Source organism: Canis lupus, chromosome 4 (assembly GCF_011100685.1).
Source record: "Canis lupus familiaris isolate Mischka breed German Shepherd chromosome 4, alternate assembly UU_Cfam_GSD_1.0, whole genome shotgun sequence".
Taxonomy (NCBI): Eukaryota; Metazoa; Chordata; class Mammalia; order Carnivora; family Canidae; genus Canis; species Canis lupus.
The window spans coordinates 72,296,882-72,320,373 of NC_049225.1; the positions used below are offsets into that span (position 1 = coordinate 72,296,882).

General features: G+C 36.8%; 1 protein-coding gene across 1 annotated transcript in view; it reads left to right on the forward strand.

The window, feature by feature from the left end:
• Positions 1 to 21,324, forward strand: part of NUP155 (nucleoporin 155) — a 68,167-nt gene extending 46,843 nt beyond the window's left edge. Inside the window, exons 23-35 of the mRNA XM_038535278.1 lie at positions 2,326 to 2,517; positions 3,170 to 3,308; positions 4,216 to 4,351; positions 5,002 to 5,155; positions 5,363 to 5,467; positions 6,281 to 6,435; positions 8,977 to 9,106; positions 10,417 to 10,530; positions 11,212 to 11,332; positions 11,918 to 12,028; positions 14,957 to 15,093; positions 20,376 to 20,482; positions 21,063 to 21,324. Coding sequence (XP_038391206.1) covers positions 2,326 to 2,517; positions 3,170 to 3,308; positions 4,216 to 4,351; positions 5,002 to 5,155; positions 5,363 to 5,467; positions 6,281 to 6,435; positions 8,977 to 9,106; positions 10,417 to 10,530; positions 11,212 to 11,332; positions 11,918 to 12,028; positions 14,957 to 15,093; positions 20,376 to 20,482; positions 21,063 to 21,201 — 1,740 coding nt within the window. The 3' untranslated portion in view covers positions 21,202 to 21,324. The remainder of the gene's footprint in view (positions 1 to 2,325; positions 2,518 to 3,169; positions 3,309 to 4,215; positions 4,352 to 5,001; positions 5,156 to 5,362; positions 5,468 to 6,280; positions 6,436 to 8,976; positions 9,107 to 10,416; positions 10,531 to 11,211; positions 11,333 to 11,917; positions 12,029 to 14,956; positions 15,094 to 20,375; positions 20,483 to 21,062) is intronic.
• The last annotated feature ends 2,168 nt before the right edge of the window (positions 21,325 to 23,492 follow it).

The following is a 23,492-nucleotide window of genomic DNA, read 5'->3' on the forward strand; positions in this document are numbered from 1 at the left end:
TGTCCCACTTTTACTGATAGTAAGATTGCTGAATTTAGGTCCTACCAGTGTGAAATTCCCCCATCAGACTTTCATCAACTTGAATTAGCTATTGCATATAGGATTATGAGATGGTCGTTTTCTCTGTGATTTCTTTCATATTTAATCACTGCAATTCTGTGAAAAAGAAAAAAAAATTCCCTTAATCTCTAAGGGCCTTTTCGTTACCCTGAAATGTTTAATTCTTGACCTTTTTTTTTTTTTTTAAGATTTTATTTATTTATTCATGAGAAACACACAGAGAGAGGCAGAGACACGGGCAGAGACAGGAGCAGGCTCCATTCAGGGAGCCCGATGTGGGACTTGATCCTGGGACTCCAGGATCATTCCCTGCCGAAGGCAGGCACTCAACCGCTGAACCACCCAGGAGGAGTCCGAAATTCTTGACTTTTTTTTTTTTTTTTTTAATTTTTATTTATTTGTGATAGTCACAGAGAGAGAGAGAGAATGAGGCAGAGACACAGGCAGAGGGAGAAGCAGGCCCCATGCACCGGGAGCCCGACATGGGATTTGATACCGGGTCTCCAGGATCGCGCCCTGGGCCAAAGGCAGGCGCCAAACCGCTGCGCCACCCAGGGATCCCCCAAATTCTTGACTTTTAAGTACCAATTTTCAAAATTAAGAGGCCAGCTCCCTCATTCTTTCCAGTAGTGTCCAGTGTGTTGTTTTGTTGGTGGTTTTGTTTTAAGCACATAACTTTTTTTTGCCTTTTAAAAACTCAAGTGAACTGTTTCACTACAAAAGCTCTTTCTTTTCCATGCCAGGTAGATTCATGATTTTTACTTTATTAGGTGGTAAACATAGGTAGATATTTAGGCTAGACATCTTTTTTGTGATGCATCTTTGAAACTTCCTTCTTTGCATCATAGATTCATGGATTTATGCTCAAGGGATGCAAATCAAATATTAAAAAATTGGAATATGGGTTGGATTTGTTCTGAAATTTAGGGGAAAAAAGAATACTCAAATCCCCAGAGTATTTTACCATAGCATGAATCACCTTAGTACTTGAGAACTCCATTTGATAAGCAAATTTGTCCAAAATGAGTTCAAAATCCCATGTTGGAAGACTTTTTTTTTCTTTAATAATAGTAGGCTCCATATCCAGCATGGAACCCAAACTAGGGCCCTAAAATCAAGACCTAAGCTGAGATAAGAGTCAAATGCTTAACTGACTGAGCCACCCAGGTGTACCCCTCTCCCCATGTTTTAGAAGGCTTTAAATAGAATTTTAACATTTAGGAAAAGTAAATGTAAGCCCAAGATCTTTCTTTTTTTCTTTCTTTCTTTCTTTCTTTCTTTCTTTCTTTCTTTCTTTCTTTCTTTCTTTCTTTTTTTTGAGAGAGAGAGAGAGAGAGAGAGCGAGAAAGCAGGAGGGGAGGAGGAGCAGAGGGAGCGAGAATCTTAAGCAGGCTCCATGCTCAGTGCAGAGTTTGACAGGAGTCTCAATCTCAGGACCCTGAGATCATGACCTGAGCTGAAATCAAGAGTCAGATGATTAATCAACTGAGCCACTGAGGTGCTCCATAAACCCAAGATTTTTTTTATTTTTTCTAATTTTTAAATTTTTTAAAAAATTTATTTTGAGGGCAGCCCAGGTGGCTCAGCAGTTTAGCGCCGCCTTTAGCCCAGGGTGTGATCCTGGAGACTCAGAATCAAGTCCGGCGTCCGGCTTCCTGCATGGAGCCTGTTTCTCCCTCTGCCTGTCTCTCTCTCTCTCTCTCTCTCTCTCTCTCTCTCTGTGTCTGTCATGAATAAATAAATAAAATCTTAAAAAAGAGAGAGAGAGAGTGCTCACAAGATGGGAGGGTGGAGAAGAGCAGAGGGAGAGGGAGAAGCTGACTCCCTGCTGAGCAGGGAGCCCAATGCAGGCTCCATTCCAGGACCCTGAGATCATGACCTGAGTCAAAGGCAGATGCCCAACCCAAGTGAGCCACCTGAGGTACCCAGGTGCCCAACCCAAGATTTTTTAATGTAGCTGAGTGATCCTTCTTTCTGGTTCTAACTAAAATTATGAGACCTGGCTCTAATTTTTGATCTGCCTACATTTTACTTTTCTCATTTGTAAATTGGGAGATTTGGACCTATCATACTGTGAGTTAACAATTCTGTATGATTCTAGGAAAGTTTGCAAAAATGTGTTAGTCCATATAGTTAGTATATTTTCTCCTTTGAATGAGTTTATTAATTTTTTGGTTATTTAAATTGTTACAGAAATTTTATAGGTGGAAATAGGATATTCCTATATTTTTGATAGAAAAGAATGACCTTCTCTTATACTCCTAGGAATTTCAAGAGCAGCTGAAAATCACCACCTTTAAAGATCTGGTAATCAGGGACAAGGAATTGACTGGGGCATTAATTGCTTCTCTTATCAACTGCTACATCAGAGATAATGCTGCTGTTGATGGCATTAGTTTACACTTACAGGATATCTGCCCACTTCTGTATAGCACTGACGATGCAATTTGTTCTAAGGTACGATGCTCTATTGGCTATTTCAGTATTTCTTAAAGGAGGAGGGTTCGTGGTATGAAAACCATAATAGAATTGGAATCAGGAACCGTCTTTTACTTACGACGGCTCTTCAGTAGGTCTCCTAACCTCTCTTGGCCTCCAGGGTCCTTGTCTGTATGATGAAAGAGGTTGGAATACATCATTTCTTAAAATCCTCGCATATTTAAGGTTTTCACAAAGAATCTTGATAGTATTTCAAGACCATATTTTTTTTAATGTTTCTTCTTAGAAATTAAAAATTACTAAAACTTTGTCTATAATAAGTTAGTTAATTGGGCAATTTTTATTGATCCTTTCTTACAGGTGAAAATAATTTAAAAAATCAGTATCACATGGACTGCCTGCTGACCAATAATGTATTGACTAGGCAAGAGATTTACCAGTCAAAAGCTATCTTGCTTAAAATGTTTGTGAGAGGAATTAATAATAGCTAGGATTTTTTGGTCAAAAATTTTTCTGCCTAAAATTAAGAAGAAGTAAGTTTGTAGAATTTTTATTTTTTATGATAATAAACCAGATGTAAATTGAGATGTAGACCAAAACTTAATGTTGATAACATCATCTTTATGCTGGATTTTATGTCTTTTTAAGTTCTTGCCTTCTCTAATTCTAGGCAAATGAACTCCTCCAACGTTCCCGACAAGTTCAAAATAAGATTGAGAAGGAAAGAATGTTAAGAGAATCCTTAAAGGAATATCAGAAAATCAGCAATCAAGTGGACCTTTCCAATGTTTGTGCTCAGTATAGACAAGGTGAGAAACAAAATGTTCTTCATATCTTGTTCCTAACTCAAGGGACAAATGATTGTGAATAAAACAAGCTGGTGAGAAAGAGCCTCTTATCAGAGGCAAATCCTTCAACTTCAGTTTCAAATTATATCACATAGGAATCTCATGCCCTGTGTTTTAGTATTTGATGAGTGCACTAGCCTCTGCAAAAACTGTAATGCTCTTTTTATCTCTTTTTATCTCTTGATATAAGTAACTTTTTTTTTTAAGATTTTATTTTTTTATTCATGAGAGAGAGGGAGGCAGAGACACAGGCAGAGGGAGAAGCAGGCTCCATGCAAGGAGCCTAACGTGGGACTCGATCCTGGGTCTCCAGGATCGCACCCTTGCCTGAAGGTGGTGCTAAACCACTGAACCACCAGGGCTGTCCTGAAATATGTAACTTCTTAACACAGGAGTTTCAGTCCTTGTCCAGTTAAACTACTATCTGTATTAGATAGCTTCATGGGTTACATTTATTTTTTTGGATCCTTTAAATTCTTTCGACTAATTTGAAAATACTGTTTGCTTGCTTTAAAATTACTTTAAATCAAATCTAACATATTATAAAAGTAAAAACTGTTAGCACAGGTATTGTTGTGAATCCAAGATTTTTTTCCATCAAGGAACTGAAAACCTTCCCTTTTATTATTCTAATTTTGAAATTGTTTTTCCAGTGAAGAAAAAATATATTTAATAGCTGCCTTTTGGACATGTTGGTGCCTTTTTCTTCGGTAGATTCATCAGACATAGTTTATATGTTAGTGTCATCAGGGTGACTAGTATACAGTAGAGACATAAAAACCTTGGTCAGTATTTTTATAAACCAGCTAAGGAAAAACAAATCTAGCTTAATAAGTCTTAGCTCTTTGTCCCTATTCTTTCTCATTAGTCCGTTTTTATGAGGGGGTAGTGGAGCTCTCTCTTACTGCTGCAGAAAAAAAAGATCCTCAGGGTCTTGGGCTTCATTTCTATAAACATGGAGAACCAGAAGAAGACATCGTGGGACTGCAGGCTTTCCAAGAAAGGCAAGTTTCTCATCTTAGCAGATTGTCAACTTTATGGATACAGACTTGCCTTGGTGTAAAGTTTGATTGGTAGTAATAGGAAAATAATATTTTAAATTCAACCCTTATAAAATTGAATTATGCTTTCACTTTAAAATATCTTGTTTTATGACAGGCCTTAATTAGGATTATAATTCTTATATAGGAATAGTTTTAGTTTGGTGGAAATTCTTAAGGGCTTATAAATGTTTTTGAATTTGCCTTTATATTTTTCATGACACTTTACTAATGTCAATTTTAAATGAGATAACTTATTGGAACCACATCCTCTCCCCCTTTCTTGGTGAAGATTAGTATTTTATATTAAAGGGATGATTTTTAAATGTCCACAAGTTAGTAGTGACTTAAAAAAATATGCATCTGTAAAGGAAATATATAAATATATAAACACATTTTTATTAATACATTCATATTTATGATTTCACCCTTTTATAGTTAACCATGTTTCTCAAACCTAGAAAAAGTATACGATTTCTATTGCTTTTAGTACCAAGTATATGTGTGAGTACATAAATCTATCCTCCAAAATAGTCTTCAAATTATTCTGTGTACTTAAATTAGATAAGTCACTTGCTGTCTAATGCAGTTGTTCCTTTTCCATTCTTTTTCAGATTAAACAGTTATAAGTGTATTACAGATACACTTCAAGAACTGGTAAATCAAAGTAAGGCTGCTCCTCAGTCTCCCAGTGTACCCAAAAAACCTGGGCCTCCAGTATTGTCATCTGATCCCAATATGCTGAGTAATGAAGAAGCAGGGCATCATGTAAGGGACATAGCATACTTTTATCCTGAAAATACATTATTTAGAAGTTCTGTGTGGTAGTGGTGGCAGCTCCACTTGGGGAAGGTGGTCGCTCTTAGAACTATAAGCATTTAAGTATTCTTGATTTCAGGATTTTATAAGGCTAATGGTTATGATGTCCAGCAAGAGAGCCTTTAATTGCTAATCTTTACTATTTTTTTATTTTAGTTTGAACAAATGCTTAAATTGTCTCAACGATCCAAAGATGAACTCTTTAGCATTGCCCTTTATAATTGGCTAATACAAGCTGATCTTGCAGATAAGCTGTTGCAGGTAAAAAACATTTTTTATCCCAATATTGTTAATTTGTATTTTCAAGTAGCACATACATATTTATAAAAAATTTATTTCCTTACCCTGAACCTACTATTAGGTATTAACATCAAGCCAAGTAATGTAATATCTTTTCCTAGTGGGCAGTGAAGCTGATACGGGTTGTTTATATTGTGCGGTGGAAGTCATTGGATTATGAATTAGGAGTCCTAAACTTGTTACCTCTGCCATTAATTCAGTATGTGATTTCACACGTCTTTTTACTATCCTAAGTCTCAGTGTTCTTCAGTGTATGAAATGAATGCATGGTATTTGATAATGGCAAGGATGTCTTTGAGCTCAGAGTCTAAGAATCAGTAGCTATGCTTTCAAAGTTTATTAAAAGATTTGTAATTAGGGGTGCCTGAGTGGCTCGGTCAGTTAAGCGTCCAATTCTTGACTTCATCTTAGGTTGTGATCTTGGTTGAGGTCGTGAGATGGAACTTGCTCGGGGTTCTTTCTTTTCCTCCAGCCCTCCTACCCCCCACTTGCGCTCACTCTCTCTCTCTCTCTCTCTCTCAAAACAATAACTTTAAAAAAAATCATGACTGGATTATGATTAGTTTAATCAACCTAATTCAACTCTCATAGCAACTTTGGTAAAAAAAAAAAAATCATCAGTAGTGAGAAAAATTGCCCTCTGTCTGTTGTTGGATTACAATTTTGCTTATGAAGCAAGGCGCACCTGTGTTTGTCTTTAAAATGTTATAGTTACTACATAAAGAACAACTGGATAGTCCAGAAAATGTTTTTGAGTGACTGTATAATTTACAGATTGCTTCTCCATTTCTGGAGCCGCATCTAGTCCGAATGGCCAAAGTTGATCAAAACAAAGTTCGTTATATGGATTTACTGTGGAGGTATTATGAAAAGAACAGAAGCTTCAGTAATGCTGCTCGTGTCCTGTCCAAATTAGCTGACATGCATAGGTATGGTATAAAATTCTCCTTATGAATAATGATTGATAGCTGATCTGTATAGTTACATCCAGATTTCAGAAATAAACCTCATTTAGGTTGTGTATGTTTTTATGCTTTTACTTTGATTTACCTTAAGTTTATAGTTCTTTCTCTCTCTCTTTTTTTTTAATAGTGTATAGAAGGTACTAAATACCCAAAACTCTCTCATCAGACTATCTTCTAAATCACTTCTTTATGCCTTTGGGGACGCCTGGGTGGCTCAGTGGTTGGGCGCCTGCCTTTGGCTCAGGTCGTGATCCCGGGATCCGGGGTCAAGTTCCGCATTGGGCTCCCTACAAGGAGACTGACTGCCTCTCTCTGTGTCTGTGTCTTTCATGAATGGATAAATAAAATCTTAAAAAATAAAAATAAAGTATGTCTTTAGATTCTTTCCTACTAAGCAGTTAGTATTCTTAATTAAAAGGACAAAAGCTTTATAATTTTAAATGTTTTACTAATTCTAGACTAATTTACTCTGCTCTTGTATTGGTTTAAATTACTGAAAAAGGGCAGCCCGGTGGTTCAGTTGTTAAGCGCTGCCTCCAGCCCCCAGGGCATGATCCTGGAGGCCCGGGATCAAGTCCCATGTCGAGCACCCTGCATGGAGCCCGCTTCTCCCTCTGCCTGTGTTTTTGCCTCTCTCTCTCTCTCCTCTCTGTGTATTCTCATGAATAAATAAAATCTTTTAAATAAATTAATAAATTACTGAAAAAGTCTTGAACATATACATTGAATATTGTTTAGAAACTTATTAAGGGGGCAGCCCGGGTGGCTCAGCGGTTTAGCGCCACCTTCAGACCAGGGCCTGACCCTGGAGACCCGGGATCGAGTCCCATGTCGGGCTCCCTGCATGGAGCCTGCTTCTCCCTCTGCCTGTGTCTCTGCCTCTCTCTCTCTCTGTGTCTCTCATGAATAAATAAAATCTTTTAAAAAAAAAAAACTTATTAAGAAAAGCATTGAAATTTTTAGATTATCATTTCAAAAAAAAACCAATTTAATACAATCTTGGACAGATCATTAATTTAACCCTGTATTTTCATTTGGAATCTTCTTTGCCAAAGTAACACAAAAGTTATATTTAATACTGGTTGCTGTGAGAGGTTGCCAACAACTAAATGAATTAGTGTTTGTTTTTAATGCCAAGTCTCTTTGTAATGTCAAAGAACCAGGTCTGATAGGGGATTGGAAAGGACTGAAGGTGGTAACCATGGAGGTGGATACATGCTTGGGGCTTTCTGACACCTGCCAGCCAGCCAGCCACCAAATAGATTTTGAGCCCCAGTGATGTATGTTCAAGGCATGTGGGAAGGAGTAGTGAACAATGTAAACACCATCTTTGTTCCCAGGGAGCTCCCATTCTAGTGGATATAGACCACAGACACAAATTCAGATTCTATAAATATAATAAAAATAGGATAATACAGTAGAAAGGGCCTGGTGGGAGAGCGAGCTGCTTTCGTTAAGATTGGTCAGAGAAAGCCTCAGACAAATTGTTAGGAAAATTGATTCTCAAATGATAAGAATAGACAGCTATTAAAGACATGGAGGGGGACAGCCCTGGTGGCTCGGCAGTTTAACAGCACCGTCAGCCTAGGGCCGGGTCCTGGAGACCCGAGTTCGAGTCTCACATCAGGCTCCCTGCATGGAACCTGCTTCTCCCTCTGCCTGTGGGTGTCTCTCCCCCCCCCCATGAATAAATAAAATCTTTATTTTTTTTTAAACATTTTTTTAAATTTATTTATGATAGTCACACACAGAGAGAGAGAGAGAGAGGCAGAGACACAGGCAGAGGGAGAAGCAGGCTCCATGCACCAGGAGCCCGACGTGGGATTCAATCCCGGGTCTCCAGGATCACGCCCTGGGCCCAAGGCAGGCGCCAAACCGCTGCGCCACCCAGGGATCCCAAATAAAATCTTTAAAAAAAAAAAAATCATGGTGGAGATGGTCCAACCATCGGAACAATAGTCTTTGCAGAGGTGCTGTATCAGATTCAAGTTTAATGTTTAGAGTACAAAAAAGAAAGCTGGTGGGATTGGAGCTGGGGAACACAGGACCAGGTAAAAGAGAGGAAGTTGAAGGAGTAGGTGAAGGCATGTGATGTAATCTGATTTTAAGAAGTCATTCTAGTTGCTTTGTGAAGGATCACATAGTTTTGGCCATATTAAGGTAGAGAAGTAAAGAATCTAAAAAGTGATAATGTTTTCCTTAATTTAGTTTTAGAAGAATCCAAGTTTTATTTTTTTATTTTTTTATTTTTTGAATCCAAGTTTTAATATACTGAATTGAAGTTTTAAAATAAGTTACTTTTTTGGATGTAAACTTAAGTATTTTTTTATCTGTTGCCTTAAATTCTAGTTCTCTTTTATTAGAAATCCTCTAGTAGTTTTTTCAAGTTTTGAATGGCCCTTTATGTTCATTTGGTATATACAGAATAGTATGTCATAATTAATATATTTGTATATTGGATTGTTAAGAATTCATATAAATAATAATAAGGGCTTTCCCCCCCAGCACAGAAATTTCACTTCAGCAGCGACTAGAGTACATTGCTCGAGCCATTCTTAGTGCCAAAAGTTCCACTGCCATTTCATCGATAGCTGCAGATGGTGAATTCCTTCATGAATTAGAAGAAAAAATGGAAGTAAGTGCTAAAGATACTTAAGCTTTGTCTGTATTGAGTAGTTGCTGCATTTATTCCATTTTCCTTTCTTCTCTCTAGTAAGTCATTGGTAGGTAGCAGTCAGTATAAGTAATTCTAGTCTCTTCTGCCTGTATGCATTTAGTTTCACAGTTAGACATAAATCTTTTATTGGATCACAGGACATTGCTGTAATTAAATTTTTCTCTGTGGCACTTCTAAAGGTTTTTTCCAACTGTTCTAACACAAGGGAGATTATGTCACATTTATCATTTATTCTGGAAACTGTTGAGTAATACATGAAGTAGAGTAGGCTAAACTGCCCTAATTAAGAGACCCAAAAGTATATGATGATCCAAATACAAAGTTTATTTCTCATTCACAAATATCCAGAGTGGGCCAATGGCTTTCTTCTGCTTGACTGATTTCAAGACCCAAGTTTTCTTTTCTGTTTCTACCATTCCGTATGGCCTTATCTTTTTCTTCTGTCAGAGACAGTAAGAGAAAATGTAAGAAGTGCATTCACTCTCTTAGAGACTTCAGCCCTGAAGTGTATACTTTACTTCAACTTACATTCCTTTGAAGAGAACTTAGTCTTATGGCCATATTTCCCTACAGAGGAGATTGAAAAATATGATCTAGCCATTGTGTGGCTACATTTGTGGGAGGGATGAGTGTTAGAGTGATAGCAAAGGTTCTCTACCACAGTATACTTCCTGTGAAATCTTTTATGTTGTGATGAAGAGCTGCTGGTTTGATAATGATAGAAGTCTTCATTTATACATTTTTTAAATTGAGGTATAATTAACATTATTAGTTTCAGGTACAAAATGTAATGATTCAGTATTTTTAGGTACAACAAAATGATCACCCTAATAAGTCTAACATCACCATATAAATAATTACAAAGTTTCTTTCTTGTGATAAGAACTTTTATTATCTATTTTCTACAACTTTCAAATATGCAATACAGTGTTACTAACTATAGTCCCTATTGAGGCGCCTGAGTGGCTCAGTTGGTTAATAAGTATATGCCTTTGGCTCAGGTCATGGTTCTGAGGTCCTGGGATCTAGCCCCACATTGGTCTCCCTGCTCAGTGGGGAGCCTATGGCTTCTTCTCCCTCTCCCACTTGTGCTCTCTTCGTTTGTTCTCCCTCAGATAAATAAAATCTTAAATAATAAACTATAGTCACTACTTTATACATTGTTTTTACTTTAACCAATTTAAAGTCAGATACTAGGAATCATTCCTTGAAGTACTTGTTGATTTATCATCAAGAACTTAAGACTTGCTTTTTTTCATCCAAACTAGGTTGCTAGGATCCAACTTCAGATACAAGAGACACTACAAAGGCAGTATTCCCATCATTCTTCTGTACAGGATGCAATTTCTCAGCTGGATTCTGAGCTAATGGACATAACTAAGGTAATAAAAAAGCAAGTTGAATTCCTCTAGCAGTCACCTAATATGTACAAGTTCCCTTGTTTCTTCTGCATTCTACTTTGTGTTTCATGGGAAAAATTAATCTATCTCCACAAAATTAAGATAAGCCATCCTGGGGAGCATATTGCTGGGCTGACAAATCACTGCTGTGGTATCTGACTCTTAGGAAAAACTAACTTGCTCTTTCCAGGTCATTTTCTATCAAGAATCTATCAGTTTCACATTGGGCCTAGTTAAAATTCCTGCCATCTATTTTATTGCCTTGCTTCTTGTCTTGGAAAAGTGACAGTCTTTGCTTATCTCTCCAAACTTCTCCCTTTCTTCATAGCAGTTCCTTTTTCAATAATTCTTGACATTTCTCCAAGTACCATTAAGCAGCCTGAGATTTGTGTTTCCATGATTCTTTAAACCCGGTTTAAACAACATTAATTATAAAAGACATGTTATTGCAGTATCTCCCTGCCAACCAAAAAAAGGGGGTGGGGGCACGCATGTTGAAATCTATTGGAGTTATGACCAGCTGCATGTCATCACATCTTTATATATTATATTTTAGGAACTATGGATAAAATCTTTGATCATTTTTAATTTTCAAGGAATGCATCACTGTTTCTGATTTTTGACCTCTGGTTGTATGTATAATGTTGGCATTTTCTCTGACAGCTTTATGGGGAATTTGCTGACCCGTTTAAACTTGCAGAGTGTAAACTTGCAATAATTCATTGTGCTGGTTATTCAGACCCTATATTGGTGCAGACACTTTGGCAAGATATCATTGAGAAAGGTAAGTGCTCACCTACAGGTATATTAGCATACATTATTTAGTGACTTGGTAAAGGAATGGAAGTTGCTAGAGGCTTTCATATATCTAGAGCTCATGAAAATTATATATACCTAAGTAGAGGGTAAGTGGAAGAAGGTACCCAGGTATGGGGGAGGGTGGTCCCCTAGAGAATGACCTCAATTTATATTGGAGAGGACTCTCAGAGAAAAAGATGGTGTCATTTTGTGAATGTACTTCTTAAGGGATTCTGAGACACTTTCCTGAAAATAACCAATGTCCTGGTAAGACAGAAGTATTTCAGACACTAACAAACAGGATCTGCTCATCATATTAGAATGTTATCTGTAGGATATTGAAACAGAATAAAATACCCAACTTAAACATTTCACATTAAAGACAATTTGGGGAAAGAAAGAAAGAAAGAAAGAAAGAGAGAGAGAGAGAGAGAGAGAGAGAGAAAGAAAGAAAGAAAGAAAGAAAGAAAGAAAGAAAGAAAGAAAGAAAGAAAGAAAGAAAGAAAAGAAAGAAAAGAAAGAAAGAAAGAAAGACAATTTGGGTTTCTAATGGCATGTCTTTTTCTTGCAGAATTGAATGAAAGTGTGACACTGAGCTCCCCTGATAGAATGCATGCGCTTAGTCTCAAGGTTGTGCTCCTTGGCAAAATTTATGCCGGCACACCTCGCTTCTTTCCTTTAGGTGAGCAGTAGCTTAAGTGCTAAAATGGGTGTTTTGTTTTGTGTTGTTTTCTTTTGATGGTTTTCTTCATTGACATGGCACAATAATGTTCTGCAGAGGGGAATTATTTCTTTGTTGCTATTCAGCTCAGTAGTTTAATTCTACCTCTCCAGAAAGACAGACCTCCAGAGATAGCAGAAATTATTGATAGATATGAAACAGTCTTTGACCTTGCAAGTGTTTTTATTATTATTCTTATTATTTCTTAAAGATTATTTAAGTTATTTAATTATTTGATAAATTATTTATTCATGAGGCACACAGAGAGAAAGACAGGCAGAAGGAGAAGCAGGCTCCATGCAGGAAGCCTGACCTGGGACTCGATCCCGGGTCTCCAGGATCACGCCCTGGGTTGAAAGCAGCGCTAAACTGCTGAGCCACCTGGGCTGCCCAACCTTGCAGGTTTATAGATCTGTCTGGGGATAGTGCTAACAGACCATAATGATTTATACTGTTGGTAACCCTCTACAAGTTTAAAGAGGAAAGAAAAATGGTGTTTTTCTGCACAAGCAATCTGTGCTTACTTCAACTGCTCTTATTATATTGAAGACCTATTTTTCTTTAAAATAACAAATAATTGGGGCACCTGGGTGGCTCAGCCAGTTGGGCAGCCAACTCTTATTTTTTTTTTTTTTTTTTTTTTTTTTTTTGCAACTCTTATTTTTGATTCAGGTTGTGATCTCAGGGTTCTGGGATCAACCCCCACTTGAATTGCACTTCCCGCTCAGCAGGAGGTCTGCTCAAGGAGTCTCCTTCTCACTTTGTCCCTACCCCTCCCCTCACACTCTGTCTCTCTCTCTCAAATAAATAAATCTTTGAAAAAATATTAAAATAGTGAATAATAGTGTTAAAAATGCAGTTTTTTAAACTCCTTAATCAACTATACTACTATAATTGTTATGTATATGACTCTAATTATTAGCCATTTGCCAATGTATAATGTTTTCTTCAGTTGTAAAACAATATTATCAGGGTGCCTGAATGGCTCAGTTGATTAAGTGTCCAAATCTCAACCTCAGCTCAGGCCTTGATCTCAGGGTCATGTGTTCAAGCCCCACGGGTTCCATGCTGGGCTTGAAGCCTACTTTAAAAAAATAATAAACCTAAATACATCTGTAAAGTAAGATGTTAACCACATAGGGTCTTTGAAAAATGTTGCGAACCAAGAAAATGCTCAAGAAAAAACACATTCCATTAAATCATTTGTTTGTTTGCTTATTTAATGAGGATAGAGACTTGTTTATACCCCGTCCCTGATTTAGAACTTAATTCCTGGAAGTGTCAAGAAATAAAGCCATTACAGTCCTACCCTTTTTTCTTGTAAGTATGGTGTTTAAACTTGCCATGTTATTTCATCGAGAAAAATAAAGAGAAAATAAACATGTAACAAAAGGACATACTTAATTTCTTTTGACAGTGTTTCTGCTTTGGCTTAGATTTTAAATTTTTGAGCACAATAAAGTTTAGGGTAGAAGAGGCCTTTTTTTCTTTTTTCTTTGTCCATCTTTCAAGGGCAAACAAGCTCCAACAGGCTTCAAACTAGAACAAGTTTAGAGTTTTTAGAATTTTGATTACTTATGCAAAAATTTTTTATAGTAGATCTAGGGGAGATGCAGGTTCAGTTAGTGACAGTGACAGTCAGTGATTCCTCTTGCCGATGGGTATTCGCATTGGTCAGTCTCAGATTTTGAGTATCATAAATATGAATGTGATTGTTACTGTTACAATCTTGTTTATGATAGGACAGATAGTAAAAAGTGAGAATGGACCCAAAATTAGAACCATCAGAATAAATAACATATATCTGAGGGGATGAGGCACTTTAAAAAAATACATTTCATATTTCTAAAATCTGGATGTAGTAGCCCTTCTTTTCTGAAAAACTGTTAAATTGAGAGTACATCAAGATACTAAAGAAATATCAGTGGATCTTCTCTCCAATAGCGGGATTGTAAATGGGCTCTATTTCTTGTACCTTTCTATTTTTTTCCAAATTCACCAAAATATAGTTTTTTCCCTAACCGCTTTAAATTTATAGCATATTCATAGTTGTGCAACAGTCACCACAGTTAAATTTAGACCATTTTCATCACCCCAGAAAGAAACCACATACCTATTAGCAGTCACTCCCTATTCCTTCCCACTCATGCCCTAGGCAATCACTAATCTACTTTATATCTCTATATTTGCCTATTCTGATATAGAACTTAGATATAAAAAAAATGGGGGGGTACGTCTGGGGGGCTCAGTGGTTGAGCGTCTGACTTTGGCTCAGGGCATGATCCCAGTTCTGGGGATCGAGTCCCACATCAGGCTCCCTGTAAGGAACCTGCTTCTCCCTCTCCCTGGTCTCCCCCTCTCTCTCTTTCTCTGTGTGTCTCTCATGAATAAATAAATAAATAAAATCTTAAGATAAAAAAAGCTTAAAAATTTTTTTAAATTGGTTTTCAAAAGATTTTTCTTTAGAAACTGCTAATTTATGAATAAGGCCTACTTTTTAGTATCAGGAGTTAACTTTTTTTTTTTTTTTTTAAGATTATTTGAGAGGAAGAGAGAAAAAGAGTGAGCATGAGTAGAGGGAGGGAGAAGCAGTCTCCCCACTGAGCAGAGAGATGTGGGTCCTGGGATCCTGACCTGAGCTGAAGGTAGCTGCTTAATTGACTGAGCACCCAGGTGCCCCAGGAGTTAACAATTGTATAACAAAAAAAGAGTAATTATGTGAGGTGAAGGATATGTTAACTAATCTTACTGGAGTAGTAAAAGCATGTTACTATATATATTGTATTACATTATATTGTATACCCTAAAATTACACAATGTAATACGGCTATTTTATCAGGGAGGGGAAGAGTTAACACTTCTGATTTCTGACATTTTTTCCTTCTCCAGATTTTATTGTGCAGTTTTTAGAGCAGCAAGTTTGTACTTTGAACTGGGATGTAGGTTTCGTAATACAGACAATGAATGAAATTGGAGTGCCATTACCTAGACTACTGGAAGTATATGATCACTTGTTCAAGTCACGGGTAAGGGATATATGAAATAAACTATTTAAAGTTAAACTTTTTCTAGATAAAAGGAGAATATTTTGATTATATAAGTATCTTGTCATCTGATAAAATTACATCAGCAATTTGCTTCATTGTGAATATAAGAAATTATTATACTTTAGAGTTTTAAAATTGGTGAGTTGCTTTGCTGTATATTATGATAAAAATTAAATATTTCTTAGTATTAGTAAACGTATTTGCTATCCCCTTGGTGGATAGCCTAACCCCATTATATCAAGAATCACCATTTGTGTTACAAGAACAAAATAAAAATGTATTTATTCCCAATAACTTCATCTAAAATATCAGTGATCTTCCTTATTATAAGACAAAAACTTTGTAACTATGATGGTGAGGCATGGTAACTAGATTTAGTATGGTGATCATTTCCCAGTGTATACAAATGACAAATTATTATGTTGTACAGCTGAAACATACAATGTTGTTTGTCAGTTCTACCTCAATTTACAAAGCAATCTTTCTCACCATATCAAACCTCCTCAGACTATATGTTCTATAATTTTAATCCTAAATTAAAAGATCCAAATGAAACCTTCTGACTTACATCATGTCTTCATGGTAATACCATCAAAACATTTATGCATTGTTTTGTAAGACGCTTAGATATCTCATTTAAGCCTCAAAGTGAGCCTACAATAGGAGGTGAGCATCTAACAGGGGCAGAGATTTTGAATAAATAACCTGCTCAAGTTACATGGCTAGTACTGGTAAAGCCAGAACTAGAATTAAGCTTTTAATATTATGTGGTTACTAAATTATTATCTGGTCATGGTTAATATTTGAACATCATTGAAAACTGCTTTGTGATGTTATTTAGGAAAAGTAACCCACTTTGTAGAGCATGTAATTTTCCTGTTCAGGAACCTGTGTTTCCTCTTGACATGGTATCTCATTGTGGTTTTGATTTGTATTTCGCTGATACTGAGTGATGTTGAGCTTTTTTTTTTTTTTCATGTGTCTGTTAACCATTTGTATGTCTTCTTTGGAGAAATGTCTCTTCATCTCTTCTGCCCATTTCTTAACTGGATTATTTGGTTTTGGGTGTTTTTTGATAAGTGTTTTGTACATTTTGGATACTAACCCTTTATCAATGTATCATTTGCAAATATTTTCTCCCATTCAGTAGGTTACCTTTTAGTTTTGTTGACTGTTTCCTTTCCTGTGCAGAAGCTTTTTATCTTGATGAAATCCCAATAGTTCATTTTTGCTTTTTCCCTTGCCTCTAAAGACAATGTCTAGTAAGAAGTTGCTTCAAAAAAAAAAAAAGTTGCTTTAGCCAAGGTCAAAGATGTTGCTGCTTGTGTTCCCTTTTAGGATTCTTACAGATTCCTGTCTCTCATTTCAGCCTTTAAACCATTTTGAATTTAATTTTATGTACTGTGTAAGAAAATGGTCCAGTTTCATTCTTCTGCATGTAGCTGTCATTTTCCCAATAACGTTTGTTGAAGAGACTTTTTTCATATTGGATATTTTTTTTCTGCTTTGTTGATGATTAGTTGACTATATAGTTGTGGGTCCAATTTTGGGGCATTCTATTTTGTCGTACTGTTTTTGTGTCAGTACCATACTGTCTTCTTGATTATAGCTTTGTAATACAGCTTGAAGTCCGGAATCGTGATGCCTCCAACTTTGGTCCTTTTTCAACATACTTTGGCTATTAGAGGTCTTTTCTGGTTCCACACAAATTTTTGGATTATTTATTCTAGCCCTGTGAAAAATGCTGATGTTATTTTGATAGGGATTGCATTGAATGTGTAGATTGGGTAATATAGGTGTTTTAACAATATTTGTTCTTCCATTCCATAAGCATGGTCTGTTTTTCCATTTCTTTTCCTTTTTTTTTTTTTTTTAAGATTTTATTTATTTTTTCATGAGAGAGACAGACACATAGAGGGAGAAGCAGGCTCCTCACAGGGAGCCCGATATGGGACTCAATCCCTGTACCCAGGATCATGCCCTGAGCTAAAAGCAGATGCTCAACCACTGAGCCACCCAGGCATCCCTGTTTTTCCATTTCTTAGTGTCTTTCAATTTTTTTCTTTTTTCTTTTTTCTTTTTTTTCATTTTTTAGAGATTTTATTTATTTATTCATAGAGACAGAGAGAGAGGCAGAGACACAGGCAGAGGGAGAAGCAGGCTCCACGCAGGGAGCCCGATGTGGGACTCGATCCAGGGTCTCCAGGATCATGTCCCCGGCTGCAGGTGGCACTAAACCGCTGCGCCACCGGGGCTGCCCACTTTCAATTTTTTTCGTAAGAGTTCTATAGTCCTCAGTACAGATCTTTTACCTCTCTGGTTAGATTTGTTCCTAGGTATCTTATAGTTTTTGGTGCAATTGTAAATGGGATCGATTTCCTTGATTTCTCTTTCTGCTGCTTCATTATTGGTATGTAGAAATGTAACAAACTTGTTATATCCTGCAACTTTGCCGAATTCCTCTATCTGTTCTAGCAATATTTTGGTGGACTCTTTCAGGTTTTCTACATAGAGTATCATGTTGTCTATGAATAGTGAAAGTTTGACAACTTCTTTGCTGATCAGATGCTTTTTATTTCCTTTTGTCTGATTACTGAAGCTAGGACTTCAGTTCTATACTGAACAACAGGGGTGAGAGTGGACATGTCTTGTTCCTGACTATAGAGGAAAAGCTGTTTTTCCCCATTGAGGATGATAATAGCCGTGAGTCTTTCAAATATGGCCTTTATGTTGATTTCTTGAAGGTTTTTATCAAGAAAGGATGCTGTATTTTGTCAGATGGTATTTTTGCATGTATTGAGAGTCTCATATGGTTCTCTCTTTTTTTAAGATTTTATTTATTTATTTGACAGGGGAGGAGAGAGCACAAGCAGGCTGAGTGGTAGGGAGAGGGAGAAGCAGACTCCCTGCTGAGCAGAGACGCCTTTAATATTTCTTGCAGGGCTGATTTATTATTCACAAACTCCTTTAGTTTTTTGTTGTCTTGGAAACTTTCTCTCCTATTCTGAATGACAGCCTTACTGGATAGAGTATTCTTGGCCACCTAGTTTTCCCATTCAGCACTTTAAATCTATCATGCTACTTCTTTCTGCCTGCCAGGTTTCAGTGGACAGGTCTGCTACTAACCTGTGTGTCTACCCTTGTAGATTAAGGACCTTTTGTCCCTACCTGCTTCCAGAATTTTCTTTTTACCTTTGTATTCTGCAAGTTTAACAATGGTATATTGTGGCTTTGACCTGTTTTTGTTGATTTTGATGGGAATTCTCTGTGCCTCTTGGGCTTGAATGCCTGTTTCCTTCTCCAGATTAGGGATGTTCTCACCTATAATTGTTCAAATAGACCTTCTACCCCCTTTTCCCATTCTTCTTCTGGGACTCCTGTGATAAGGATATGAGTTCGCTTTATGGAGTTACTGAGTTTCCTAAGTCTACCTTCATGATCTAATAGTTTTCTTTCCCTCTTCTTTTCAGCTTCATTATTTTCCATAATTTTATCTTCTGTATCACCTATTCTCTCCTCTGCTTCTTCACTCCTCATTGTCATTATATCCCATCGGTTTTGCATCTCAGTTACAGCATTTTATATTTCAGCCTGACTAGTTTTTAGGCCTTTTATCTCCGTAGCAAGTGTTTCTCTGATGTCTTCTATGCTTTTTTCCAAGCCCAGCTAGTAGTCTTAATGACTGTTGTTCTAATTTTTTTTTCTATCTTTTGCGTGTTTTGAAAGCTTGTTGTTACAACATTCTATATTAAAAAGGAGTCAAGGGGATCTCTGGGTGGCTGGGTGGCTCAGCGGTTTAGTGCCTGCGTGTGGCCCAGGCCATGAACCTGGAGTCCTGGGATTGAATCCCACATCAGGCTCCCTGCATGAAGCCTGCTTCTCCCTCTGCCTCTGTCTCTGCCTCTTTCTCTCCATCTCTGTGTTTCTCATGAATAAATAAATAAAATGTTTTAAAAAAATAAATAAATAAAAATAAAATGGAGTCAAGGAGATCTGGTTGGCTCAGTCAGATAAGCCTCTGACTCTTGAATTTGGCTCAGGTCATGATCTCAGGGTCATGAGATTGAGTCCTGCACTGGGCTCCATGCTCAAGCATGGAGATTTTAAGATTTAAGATTTTTCTCTCTCCCGGGATGCCTGGGTGGCTCAATGGTTGAGTGTTTGCCTTTGGCTCAGGGCATGATCCCAGAGTTCTGGAATCAAGTCCCACATTGGGCTTCCTGCATGTGGCCTGCTTCTCCCTCTGCTTGTGTCTCTGCCTCTCTCTCTCTCTCTCTCTCTCTCTCTCTCTCAAGTAAATAAAAATATTTAAAAAAAAAACAAACAAAAACTTTCTCACTCTCCCTTTCCTTCTGCCCCCCTCTCTCTTTCCCTTTCTTTAAAAAAAAAAAAGTGGAGGAGTCATACACTGTCCAAGGCCTGGCAATTCAGGAATGTTTCTGGTGTGTGCTGTGTGGACTCTGCTGTTGCATTTTAGGTGCTCTTTCTTACTGGTCAGTCTCCAGAGCTCCTTCTTGCCTCCAATGAGGAGTGTTTGGACCTTTAACTATGCATGCTTTCATTTGTTTGTTAAAATAAGCCTAGAAAAAAAAAGAAGAAAAAGCCTGATCCAAAACAGAAAAGGACCCCAAAAAAACAAACAGATAATCAAAAGAAAAGGGAGGGGGAGAAAGGAAAAAAAGAAGCCTGAACCCCCCCCCCCCAAAAAAAAGAAAAGGAAATGGATAAACTAACAAGCAAGGAAAAAACTATAAGCCTGATTCCAAAGGAAAAAAAAAAAAAGTAAAGCCTGGTCCTAGTCCCACCAGTACTATAGGTGACGCTTTGAAGTGTTCTATAGTCATTAGGTTTGGTGCGTGTGGGATGCTTCCTCTGCTGGTCTTCTGGGAGCGAAGCCTGTCACACAGAGTCAAACTTGTCTCAGTAAATAAGCACGTCCCAAGCACAAGGGGGTGGAATTTGATGTAAGCAGCACCCACCTCTCCTGGGGGCCGCTGTGCTGGTGACAAGGGGGAAAATAGCACCATCCCACTCTCTCCTCCCTAAACAGGGCATCCCACACCCCATGCTGTGCAGGAAGCCCTCACAGAATAGTGAGAGCTGTCAGCGCGCCCGGGGTCACAGTGGTCCTGTGTTAAATGCTAATTTTAATATTGGGAAATTTTGCTTGGTACTCTGGTGACTGGTTTAATAACATAAACAGTTGAAAAATCGGTTGACATATTTTACTTTACAATTCATGATACGTATTTTCTTTATAGGATCCATTCTGGAACAGAATGAAGAAGCCCCTGCACCTTTTGGATTGTATACATGTACTATTGGCAAGATATGTTGAGAATCCTAGCCAAGTTTTAAATTGTGAGAGGTAACTATTAATTAGATTTTGTAGTATAGTAAAAGCTTTCAGATGTTTCTGATAAGTATCTAGGCACCAAAGCTAGAATGGGGGAAGATATGGAGATTAACTATTTGAATATCAGCGTGCATGAAAGGTTAGAGTTTTTTCCATTTTTCAACCCTTTGAAAACCCTTAGAATCCTTTCTGTAGGTAAAATGATATAACTTGTGAGTTACTTCTAAACTCCTTTTCCTTTGAGTTAGTGATCTAGACAATTCAGTTATGTCTTTGTGAGATTATTGGCCTGATTTCAAGGTATATTTGTTTGAAAAGACCAAAAGAATATAAATAATATTAATTTAAGGAGTCATTCTTACTGCCTCCCTTCCCATTATAATAATCTTCCAAAGGAACACGATGGTCATGTGATAATTCACCTATTCTGTGGATTTCTTGTCTGTTTTCATTTATTTACCATTTACTTAATCATATGATCCTTCCTCTCTGTGGGACTTTACTAAGGTTAGCAGAAATTGGAGAAAAGTCTTAAAGTAGGAAATGTTTACTAAATGTATTTGTAGTTGATCAGGTATCTCTTCCTTTGCAGGAGAAGATTTACAAATTTGTGCCTGGATGCCATTTGTGGTTATCTGGTTGAGCTTCAGTCTATGAGCTCTTCAGTCGCGGTACAAGCCATCACTGGAAACTTTAAATCTCTTCAGGCTAAACTAGAACGGCTTCATTAATTATTGTAATGTATTGTCCGTACATTTTGATCTGTAAAATAAAAGCTCAGCTGGGTCCGGATATCAGGTGCTCTAAATCTAAGAATTTACGAACAATTTTAATAGAAATATGTTTTTAATACAGTACATTTGCCAGATGAATTTTTTATTACTATTTTGTTTTTTAGTAATCAGGTTAAAAAATAACATAAGATTACTTATGATCTTAGCACAAAGATAAAAAGTATTTAGAAATTCTTATTTTTAACTTAATGAAGGCAGAATTTTGAATTTACACTATTCATTTCCAAGTTAGTCCAACTATTTTTTTTTTTTTTTTTTTTTTTTTTTTAGTCCAACAATATTGATATCAAAACCTAAATAGGCTATTTGGGTAGGTCCCATAATACTGTACTATATAACAATCCTAATGTAGGCAAATAAACACCGTCTCTTTTTAAAAATTATTTAGGTTTTGGGTTCATCTTTGGAAGGAAATTTCTTCCAACTACTAATTATGTCAGTTGTAATTCTTAAAGATTAATACATATTTGGCTGTTTTTTGAGCAGGTGGCAAATGTGTAATTAATGTTCTATGTCCTAAATACCTACACAGGGAGGTACTGTTTTATTTTAGTGCCTACCTACCTGTCCTTGTGACTCATGACTGCGTTAAAGCAGGGGTTCTCAAAGTGTGTGCACCAAACCAGCATTATAAGCATTATCTGGGAATTTGCTCCATTTGATTCTTCCTCCGCCCAGTCAATAACCACAACAAATGAATTTTGTCCAAGACACAATATATAAAGCAAAATTGTTAGTAATGTAGTTTTTAATCTTCAACAAGTTGGAATAACTAAACCAAGTTCCCCAAAGTCATGGCAGCAACAATGAAGGAGAACAGAGTGGGAATGACCAGGACTAAGAAAAAAACAAGAACATGGACTTCTTTCCTTTCATTTTTTATGCCATCAAGAGTAATTACCTTCTGCTTATTGTCACTGAAGCATGCCTAATGATTTTTATAAAAGTACATTTTGAAAATAGTTTTCCTTCCCTTCTTTTTTCCTCAAGATCATGGGTTGACCTTTTCATATTTATTCTCTTAGAAGTTAGCTTCCTTTTTCCCATAAACTTCTGAATCATAGTATTTAATAGACTGTCAAAATGTCACTCATTAGGTACCACTACCTCTCATATTTTTCAGCTTTTTGTTCTTAAGTGTTGTTTTTTAGAGTATGTGAAATGAATATAAGTTATGCATTGTTACTTTTATGAACATAAAATTCTGTTACATCTACTTAAAACGAGAGTCTTGCCTAAATGTTATTTAGCGTGGCTCCAGTTCTGCTATATATATACATATATATTTTTTAAGCCCATTTACACACAAACATGTTAATATATATGTTAAATATCCACAACTCATAATATTGAAGCTACATCTTTCAAAAGCACCGTAAGCTAGCACAGCTAAATGGACCTTAGGAGTCAGAAATCTGAACCCTGTTCCTTTTATCAGAGAGCACTTTTGAGAGGGTTTAATAGTACCTACTGCACAGCACATGTTTTCCATACCCTTGGGAGAATGAGACTCTTAAGAGAAATTAGATCCCCTCCTTTTTAGCTCTCTATAACTGTGTTTCTAAAACGCAATTCGTAAGAATCACATGGATAACCTACTAAAACAGATGTTCACCTCTAATATGCTTATGCTGGTGGTCAGAGGCTCAAGCTTGGAGTAGCATTGTTCTAGCACATTTGTCCACTGTATTATCTTGTACTTGGTGTTATTCAACACATTAACACATTGTTTCTTTATAGTGACTATTAAACATATATAGGCAACAAATAAGTTGAAAATTATTTATGAAACAGTACATTCATTATAGGCAGTGATGAGTCACTGAAGATCTTAATTGTGACATTTGTTTTAGGTAGATCATTTTCATATAGCAAAATGGTCAGGAAAAAAGAGAAAAATCTATTTGAGTAACTTTGCAAGGTATGGTATATTGACCCTGAAATGCATGTGATCTATGTTCAGCATTTTTTAGTTATAACATATGTGACTTACTAGTGACTTGCTCATTGAACACTTCTCTGCTAATCACACGGATTTCCTCCGCATTTATGTTTTGTAGTTAATTTCAATCTCAGGATTCACAGATTGCTCATTCTCTTCCTCAGGATACTTCCCACCTCTTTTTTCCTCTTATTCACGAGAGGAAAAATTATGATAGTGATACAGTTGTATCAAGAAAATGAAGAACTGGAATATTGAATGTAAAGGTCTTGAAAGGGCACGTAAT